We start from the raw sequence: 10,126 nt of genomic DNA, 5'->3' as shown, positions 1-10,126 counted from the left end.
CTACCAGCAGGTTACAAAGGGATTTATGCTGCACCTGCTAGTCGGACATTCAGGGGAAAGGGAAGACACAGAAGGGACATCAGTAGTTTGTGGCACCGCAGAGGGGACACCAGTAGTCTGTAGGGACACAGAGAGGGCACAGCGGTACTTTCTGGGGCCACAGAGGAGACACCAATACTATGGAGAGATAGTGAGAGCTAGTGGTAGGATGGGGAATGTGCAGGGATGAATCTTGGCAAGAAGAAATCTTAGTGGAATTCTGGGCCCAGACAAAGAACAAAAACGAAAGCAGAAGTCATCAATCAGAGGAGATGACACATGTGATCACTGGAGGTAACAGCACTGTAATCACTATCACAGTGTAGAATCTAGCATCTCTATGATATGATTGTATTAGAGGTATACTAGAGCTGAGCCGCTGTTATAGATATGCTGTCCCTAATTTAATTTTGAGTTCTGCTGTGGGGCCCTGTGAGTTCAATGTATGCCCCTCTTTGCAAAAGTAGTAAAACATTAGGACTGTATAAATTTGGTATTGCTCTAATCGTGCTGATCCGGAGTATAATGTTCTCAAGCGATTTATGCTGCATAGTAAAGTCAGTAAAAACAAAACCCCCCAAAAATGTTGACATTTCTAGGTCTCCCCAAAAAATACATGAATAAAAAGTTATATAGACATAATATAAACCCCAAACTCCTGCTATGCAGTAAATGACTGGGCCTGCTGGCAGTGCCGGAAGCAGACAGCGCTGTCCATAATACAGAGGCCTGGGTTGGTACTGCAGGCAAAGCTCCCATTGAATTCACTGTCTGCAGTACCAAACCAGGCTGCTACAATGTTCACAGCGCTATCTGCACTTCTACTAATAGTTAAACTCTCCAACAGCCCTTTTAAGGGGTTAACAAATATTTGTATTATAGCACACGTTTTATATTGAGAATGCCACCACAAATGGGGCTGAAATATGGATTGGACTATTGGACGGACTGACTTTCACATGTATATATGGAATTAGGATGTGCCTGCACATGGCATATACAGTACCTGGAATGTGAAACAGGTTGTGCAGTGGAATCACAGGTGCATCCACCCAGTATATAGCACATTAAGTGGGTGAAAACTGGAGAAAAGTCACAGATTTCTGAAACATGAGGATTCAAAATCCACAACATGCTAATTTTTCCATATGGATTTTTATCTGTGGATTGTTACAGTAATGACTTCATTTAGATGATATTCAAGGGGTATCATAGCCTTATCCATCAGGTATATCTAATCGTATATATAATGTATACGATGCATCAGAGAAGAGCGCAAAACACTGAAGTGATGTGTTCAGGCTCTTCTGCTTTATTGTTCTGATACAAGAGGTTCTATACTTTGGCTTCTCCAACGGTCCACAATGTAAAGTCTAGAGCGCGTGTGATACTTCTAATATAGTAGAATCCTACAAGAGGCTGATGATGACAAAGCTGCATGATCATTGTCTGAGACCCTGTTAGTAAGATGGAACTACAATGCGTCTTCTCCTCACATGTTTCTTGCTCTGCACACAGCATTAATATTACCACATAACATGTAATTCCCTACTGTTACACAGATCTCCATCCAGATGCATTGTACTGTAGATTGCTATGGAGCTGCGCTGAAGAATCCGCACTGCAAACCTGCACTGTGAATCCAACCTTCAGATCAGTTTCAGATTTTTGCTCTATTTGTCCTCTTCATAAATGACTATTTTTCTAGGTGGTGCTGGCAGAAGACAACTCTACTCGGCAGAAGTTTGCTGTGAAAGTCATCGCCAAGAGAAGCCTGCTTACCGAAGGAGAGGACCGCGTGATGGTGGAGCGGCGGGTGCTACAACTTGCATCTGGCAGCCCCTTTCTTCTACATGGACAATTTGCTTTCCAGACAAAGGTACATTTATGACTACTTCCAAATGAAGAAATACCAGTATATGTACCTGATGCTGTAGTGATACAAAGTATCTGCGAGCCGTGCAACAGTAAGACATTTCCATCCACAGAGATCTTGGGCTGACATAGCAATAGTCACAATGGGCCCCACTTTACACTGAGGGGCCGTTAAATATACAATACCTTTATTATAATGAATGCCCGCTATTCAGTTTGTAGGTGTACAATGCTATGCTTATTAATGTCCTAGGATATCTGTACAGGGATATAGGAGCCGTGAGTCTATGGATGTCGAGGTGAACAACAGTAACAAGCACAACCGAAAATACCAAAAACTGGGTGCTACACATGTGCAAGAACTCTAATCAAAGTACTATAGACACAAATTGAACCACTTAAAACCTAATACAAACATAGAAGCGAACCACAGGGGTACGTGCAAACATCGGGGGTCAATCTGCTGATTTTCACTGCGGATGTCACTCATTGCCTTGAATGAAATCCACAATGAAGATCCATGACTTTCCTGTGACCGATGACGCATGCTGCATGACTATCCTCCACTGCAGCTTGTTTTCATTGTTAGTAAATGGGGTTTGTTAAAAGCCCTCTCATTTACATGTACTGCACATTGTTGGAGAATGTCGGTGCACATTCCGTAGCTGAAATTCCGTAACAATTCCGCAGCGTTTGAACTCACCAGCCGTCGCGTTGGTTCAAAGAGCACTGCAGTGATTGGCTGACAGCAGTGCTCGCTGGCTAATCAGAGCCATCGCTTCCTGGAGGCGGGATTTATGAACGCTGCAAACAGGAAGTGATGATCTGTCAGCGGCCAAGGAGTGCAGGAAGCCCGGTGGAGCTACGGAACTTTGCAGACCATCGGGAGGAACCCGGACCATGGCAACTAGCTTAGTATTAATAAGACATCCCCCGAAAAGAAAACCCTGTGCCTCTTTTGGGGCAAACATTATTATAAGACAGGGTCTTATTTTCAGAGCATCATGGTATTGAATAGTTACTATTTGCAACCAGGCTCCTAAGCTGGGGGTCTGCAGACCCCCCTCTCCACAATACAGGCTGCTCTCATTGTAATTAGTTTGTAACTGTCTCTCACATAGCATGCTGAATGGCAGCTTGTGTGACTTGAAATTAAAGGGGTTGCCCAGTTACTGGACAACTCTTCAATAAGACCCCCTGTATTAAAACAATAAATTTTGATATACTTACCCCTCTGCAGCCTCCGGGATCCAGCCCTTGAGCCCGCTGCATTCCCGGTGATGGTTGTGACAGATGATGTCACAGGAAACCACATGATAACTGCAGCCAATGAAAGATCAGTACAGTTTGGTTGCCATAAAAGAAATTAAATTAATATCCCTCTGGTGCCAAGAATTTTGAAAATTTAATATTCCAGGTTAAAAGTAGTAAAACTTAATAAAATCTATATAAGCTTGCTAATCGCCGTTATTGTACCGACCCACAGAATAACGTTATGTCACAGTAAGATCTGCAGGATAATGGCATCAGTGCGTTTTATCATTTCACCACACTTACAAATGTAAAAATGTTCCCATACATTATATAGTAGACTAAATGATACCATTAAAAACACAACCCGTCTCGCAAAATAAGAAGCCCTCATATGGCGAAAAAAAATGTATGTAATGAAAATAGGGATGAAGAAGTGAGAATAAAAACATGAAAAGTGGGCGGTCCTTCAGGGGTTAAAGGAAAAAGGGTTTTGTGTAAAAAATCTGTGAATGTAGGCAAACGGTTTGTAAATAGTCTATGGATGCCACTGCGACTGAGATGGCGTCTTCTCTATGATGCAAACATGAAAACCTTATATGTACATTATTAGTGAAACTAGATGGAGAACGCCTGCTGTATGAGGTATAAGCTACACCTCTCCTGTGTCTGGGGCCGGGCTGCAGCCTTATTATCACCAGTACTGAGCTTACTGATCCATCATACATGTAACTGTCCCATCCCCCCCGTCGTCATATAGTCTACATCTATGATGGAGAAATAACTGAGAATGGCCTCTGTATAACATAGTAACATAGTATGTGAGGCTGAATGAAGACAAGGTTCATCTAGGTCAGCTTTGTTGATCCAGAGGAAGGCAAATAATCCCAAGAGGCAGAAGCCAATTAGCCCTTTTGGGGGGAAAATTCCTTCCCGACTCCATAATGGCAGTCAGAATAATCCCTGGATCAACCTCTGATAGTTCCTGTCTGTATAGAATGAAGACGCTGCAATCATTTGGTAACTTGATCCTAGACATTCACATTCTTGTATCGCTCTTCTGTATGGCAGGACCTGGTGCTGCTCGGAATGGAATACATCAACTGCGGAGACTTCGATGAACTTCTACAGCGGAAGGGGTGTCTCGACAGCCCCTGTGCACGGTAATGTAGTCGTAAGCTAATAAACATCTCCCTGTGGGTTATACATGAAGAGGACAGTACATGAGTGAAGTTACCCTTACACGGGGCAATTATCGCTGGAAGCAGCAAATTCAGGCAATAGCCGTCCCGTGTACTGGGTATGGAGCGAGAAATCGATCACTGGTCAGAGTCACTTAGCAGAACTAAAAACCCAGCGACTATCGGCCGTGTAAACCGGCAATCGTTCTACAATGCATGACTGCCTGTTTACTGTGAATGGAGGCGGCGGGTCAGCATGATCTTCAACCGCTCAGCCTCCATTCACAGAACGACTATCACTGCTTGTAAAGCACAGGGGCGATAGTTGGGCGGCTCTTCATGAAATGGCTGTTGGGCGCTTATGTAACCTATAGTAGTCCTGTGTAAAGGAACCTTTAGATTGTTAGCCTTACTGCCCACATACAAGCTCCAATGATGGACTCCATTCATTAAGGGACTGTACATAGAATAGAGTGTTATACTCAGAAGCTGCAACTATACTCTCCATCTATAGGATGTTAGCAGGGGCGTAGCTAAAGGCTCATGGGCCCGGGTGCAAAAGCTTATCTTGGGCCACCCAACTTCACTTAACGCCTTAACGCAGAGGCGTAACTTAAAGCTCCTGGGCCCCAATGTAAAACCTGTAACAGGGCCCACAAATATAATGCTTTATTCATAGTACTGGACTCCCTATATGGAGAAGAGAATATATAGTTATGTCAGTGGATGTTAGTACTGAAACACTTTGTTAAAAGACTCTTATCCAATTCTAGGCTTATTACTCTCTATATGGTCTGAACCTGTAGATCATGGCTCTCACATTGTAATAGCAGCATCTCTTATACATAACTCTAAGTCACACAGTGCTTGCATAGGACTGCACCTAAAGCAGGGAAATGGCTGTTCTTGTATATCGGCACTGTTTGGCGGCCATTAATCTGCAAAAAGAAAAAAAATAGTTCCATGCTCCACCACATGTAACATTATATTGCATTGCTCCGGTGGATGATATATCTTCTCGAGGCTCTATAGGGTGTCGCACAGAGAGCCCACTGATCTATAACACAAACACATATGGCGCTGCCCTGTGCAGGAGTCCTTATCCCCATGTTTGTAGTATGCAGAATAAGATAGGATTAGAGAACATGTAGCATGAAGAATGAGATGTGTGATCCCTGCAGTCTATAGTAATAACCTCACATGGTGGATATTCTGCTCTTCTGTACTATGTGTTTTTCAGAGCTTTCTGTCAGCCTCCAGATACTAATTCTCTTCTCTCCCCTTCATGCCAGTTTCTACGCAGCGGAACTTGTATGCGGTATCCAACACCTGCATGCGAAGGGCATCGTCCACCGGTAAATATATTCTTGTCTTTTTTAGGTGTGATGGACTCAGGCCGGGTCTGTAATCCCAGATTATATTATAGTAGATGGTTTGGAATCTGATATAAAACATACTTAGATATATTAATTCTGGATGTTTGTGCGCACATTAGGTAACATCTTCATATACTTATAAAGTAAATCAGCTAATAAGACAGATTCCCTCTTAGCAGTATGAATGGGAATAAACCATTGTTTCCTCTACTTCACAGAGATCTCAAGCCGGATAACATCCTGGTGACTTCAGCGGGCCATCTAAAGATCGCCGACTTCGGGTTGGCCCTCGAGGACATCTATGGAGACCGCACAGCCTCCGGATATGCTGGAACACCGGACTTCATGGCTCCTGAGATGCTGAGCGGGGAGGAGTACAATGCTGCCATCGACTGGTATGCCTTAGGTATCATTCTAAATATCATGGTTACCAGCAGGTCCAAGTATCATCGAGGACGATTTAATGCCTCCAACATCGAGGCGAAGAACATCATCAAGAAGGTGAATATATTCTCTATGTAATACATGTTATACTAGACCAGGACAGTAAAAATAGTTCAAAGCACTAGATTATATTTTTTTCCTTTTTAGCTCCTCCGGGAAGATCGTACGACGCGCTTAGGGGTCCACGGTGACATCAGAGCCCAGAGGTTTTTCCGGCATATCAATTGGGATTTGGTAGAAGCCCTGCAGATGCGACCACCACACATTCCTGTACCAGTGAGTATAAGCAGAAATTGTATTGGTTCAGCTTGGTATGTTATAACGTCATAGTAGTACTAATGGGAGATGTCTATGCCTCACTATGGTGCTAGACGTGGGCTGTAGCCCTAATATCAGCTTTATGAGCTTCCTTGGTCTATATACTGTATATGTCTATGCCTCACTATGGTGCTAGACATGGTCTGTAGCCCTAATATCACCTCTATGAGCTTCCTTGGTGTATATACTGTATATGTCTAAGCCTCACTATGGTGCTAGACATGGGCTATAGCCCTAATATCACCTTTATGAGCTTCCTTGGTGTATATACTGTATATGTCTAAGCCTCACTATGGTGCTAGACATGGGCTGTAGCCCTAATATCACCTTTATGAGCTTCCTTGGTCTATATACTGTATATGTCTAAGCCTCACTATGGTGCTAGACATGGGCTGTAGCCCTAATATCACCTATATGAGCTTCCTTGGTGTATATACTGTATATGTCTATGCCTCACTATGGTGCTAGACATGGGCTGTAGCCCTAATATCACCTTTATGAGCTTCCTTGGTGTATATCCTGTATATGTCTATGCCTCACTATGGTGCTAGACGTGGGCTGTAGCCCTAATATCACCTTTATGAGCTTCCTTGGTGTATATACTGTATATGTCTAAGCCTCACTATGGTGCTAGACGTGGGCTGTAGCCCTAATATCACCTTTATGAGCTTCCTTGGTGTATATACTGTATATGTCTATGCCTCACTATGGTGCTGGACGAGGGCTGTAGCCCTAATATCACCTTTATCAGCTTCCTTGGTCTATATACTGTATATGTCCTGAATGTTTAGGTTGTAATATTGTTTAGGAAGAACACTTGAATTTCTGTGACTATCAGTGATAACGTACAATAACCTGATTTAGGCCACTTTCATACGGGAGATTTTTCCATCTGACTTTCGAACCGATTTGTTTGGTTAGAAAGTTGGACAAAAATGAAACGGATTCATTAGAACGGGTATATTTACAGGGGACTTTTTTCTACTCGTATGAATAGTTCATGGAAAATAGAATTTACAGCATGTCCCATTCCTGTCTCATTTTTGAACAAGAATAGCACATGATAATGTGTGATGTCCGGCACATCGGACAGCGCATGGATGGTGTGTCTGTGTGCCGGCTGATGTGAGTTCCATGTAAGAATCTTAGACACAAGTTTAAGTTTGTCCGTGTGCGAGTAGTCTTAGGCCCAATGCCCACGGACATATTTGCACTGCGGGATCTGGAGCAAATACTGCCCTTAGACATGCTAAGCAAAACACTTTTCCATGCCCACGAGCGGAAAGAAACTGCGATTTTCTGCTGCCGGGGGAAAAATCGCAGCATGTCCTATTCTAGTGTGAGGCTCGCACGGGCAAATTCCATGGTAGTCAATGGAAGCTGCCCATCCCACAGCGAGTTGCCACACATCTGCATCATCACCGGTGCAACAGCTCTGCACTGCGCATGTGTGGCTGTGCACCAGCCGGCACATCTACAGCGAAGAAAGAAGACAGCAGACAGGTAAGCCAGGGGTCACCGCTGGGGAACAAGGTCTGATTCCATTACGAGATCTCACAGTCGGATTCCTCCCCGGCCGTCTGCATTTGGCCTTAGGGCTCAGTCAGACGAGCGTCCTTTTTGCGTAAAAAAAAGTGTTGCATGCATGTGCAAAATGCACCTGACTGTAGCTCCATGCCCATTGCTTTCAATGACGCTGCCTCTGATTGGCTGAACGCTGTGACCACTCACAGGCAGCACTCAGCTGTCATTCAATGAATGGCTGAGCACTGCCTGTGATTGGCTGAGCGCTCAGCCAATCAGACACAGCTCTTTTAGGAGGCAGGGATTTTTAAATCCCCGGCCAGCTGAAAGTGCTTCAGAGCAGTGCCGGCAGTCAGCGAGAACATGCGCCAGAGCTGCACAGCAGCAGAGAGGTGATGTGTGTGTATATATATATATATATATATATATACACATAAACATTTTTTTTTACAGCAGCTTCTGTTTCAAGCCCTACCCCGAAAGTCACTGTAGGGGTTGACTGCATCGCATTGCTTTCAATGGGGCCAGCGGCAGTAGCAACGGCCCCATTGAAAGCAATGGGATGGCATCATGGTCCTTTGCCACAGCTGTGACAGCTTCATCCCCACAGGGAGTCCCCTTGTCACTGAATACTGTGACAGTGCTGTCACAGTGTTCAGTGATAAGGGGACTCTCCATGGGGAATCTTTCTGCGTCGCACGGACCCACCCAGGGCACGGATGTCCTATATTTTACAAGTATGAATATTTTGCGCCTGTAAAAGACAGACATGTGAACAAATCATAGGGAGCCACTGGCTCTATCAGACATGCCTTTTTTTGCGCACATAGGCGCAAGCAAAAAAAAACCGCTCGTCTGACTTTGCCCTTAGGGTGATAAATTTTTATACAGGAATTAGTTTGTTTTTTTTGAACTGTAATCCAGTGCTGTCATGAGAAGTTATCATACCAGCTAAATCCCTATGCTTCCTCTTCTTATAGTCAAACAACATCCGGCACGGCTCAAGACCATTTAATCTCAAGAGGATGGAGGCAGCAGAAGCCCACCACTCGGCCATATCGGCAGACCACCAGGCCTTATTCACAGGGTTTTCATTTGTCAGCACTAACTGGAAAACCCTGGACAGCACACCGGCTCTTTAAGATCATCAGAGCCAGATCTCATAAGCCCCAAGAAGACCATCAAGAGAAGCAGAAGAACACCGATGATGTCATCAGGAGCAGCCCAGCAATTCCATCAGACCAAGCTGGATGATTACTGCCATGTCTACATCTGGCATACAGGTGGTATACCTTTGTTTTTCTTTTAATATGTATGGTGTGAGGATGTGCCTGACCATGTCAGACGCACCGCATGCCCAGAGTGCGTTGATATTATGGTACTATATATATAGTGTTACACTTTATATATACTCCATAAATGACTAAAAATACAATTACATTTACCAGTGACTACTGGTGAGTGTAATTTTATATTTCCCCCTCCTCTATGACATCTATTAGTATTGTCATCGATGACGGGGAAATAAGGAGAGAGATGGCCGGCTATTAAGGGGTGGAGGAGGCCGGACCCTTTTTTTTTTTCTTTTTATGTATGGTATTAGTATGTGCCTGACCATGTCAGACGCACCACATGCCCAATATAGGATGATATTATGATACTCTATGTATAGTGTCACCGTATACATAGACTTCATAAGATATTAATGCTGCAATTACATTTACCGCTGACTACCGGTGAGTGTAATTTCATATTTCTCCCTCTTCTATGACATTGTTTAGTTTTGTCACCGGCGACGGGGAAATAAGGTGAGAGATGGCCGGCTATTAAGGGGTGGAGGAGGCCGGGCCTTTTTTTAAAATTAATATAAAATTTGTTTCCAGGAATATAACTGTTTGGCATTAGGATGTGCCGGACCATACCGGGCGCACCACATGCTCAGAATAAGATACTACGGTACTACATGTATAGTGTTACACTATATCTATACTCCATAAGATATTAAGGATACAATTACATTTACTGGTGATTACCGCTCAGGGGAATTTTATACTTCTCCCTCTCCTCTGACATCTCATGGTTTCGTCACCAGCGAAAGGGAAATAAGGTGAGAGATGG

At 43.8% G+C, this 10,126-nt stretch overlaps 1 protein-coding gene and 1 long non-coding RNA gene across 2 annotated transcripts; both read left to right on the top strand.

The window, feature by feature from the left end:
* The first annotated feature begins 317 nt into the window (after window positions 1-317).
* On the top strand, window positions 318-4,607 carry LOC136612091 (uncharacterized). The gene is made up of 3 exons (XR_010790352.1): window positions 318-333; window positions 1,748-1,918; window positions 4,237-4,607. It is a non-coding gene; the product is annotated as an uncharacterized lncRNA (long non-coding RNA).
* A 1,295-nt stretch (window positions 4,608-5,902) lies between these two features.
* On the top strand, window positions 5,903-9,568 carry LOC136587503 (protein kinase C delta type-like). Its single transcript, XM_066586151.1, has 3 exons — window positions 5,903-6,223; window positions 6,314-6,442; window positions 8,989-9,568. The coding sequence occupies exons 1-3, from the start codon at window positions 5,903-5,905 to the stop codon at window positions 9,148-9,150; spliced, it is 612 nt and encodes a 203-aa protein (XP_066442248.1). The 3' UTR covers window positions 9,151-9,568.
* Window positions 9,569-10,126: the final 558 nt, after the last annotated feature.

This window comes from Eleutherodactylus coqui, chromosome 1 (genome assembly GCF_035609145.1).
Source record: "Eleutherodactylus coqui strain aEleCoq1 chromosome 1, aEleCoq1.hap1, whole genome shotgun sequence".
Classification (NCBI taxonomy): domain Eukaryota; kingdom Metazoa; phylum Chordata; class Amphibia; order Anura; family Eleutherodactylidae; genus Eleutherodactylus; species Eleutherodactylus coqui.
Note: the sequence above shows the minus strand (reverse complement) of the source record. Positions and strands in the feature narration are given on the sequence as shown.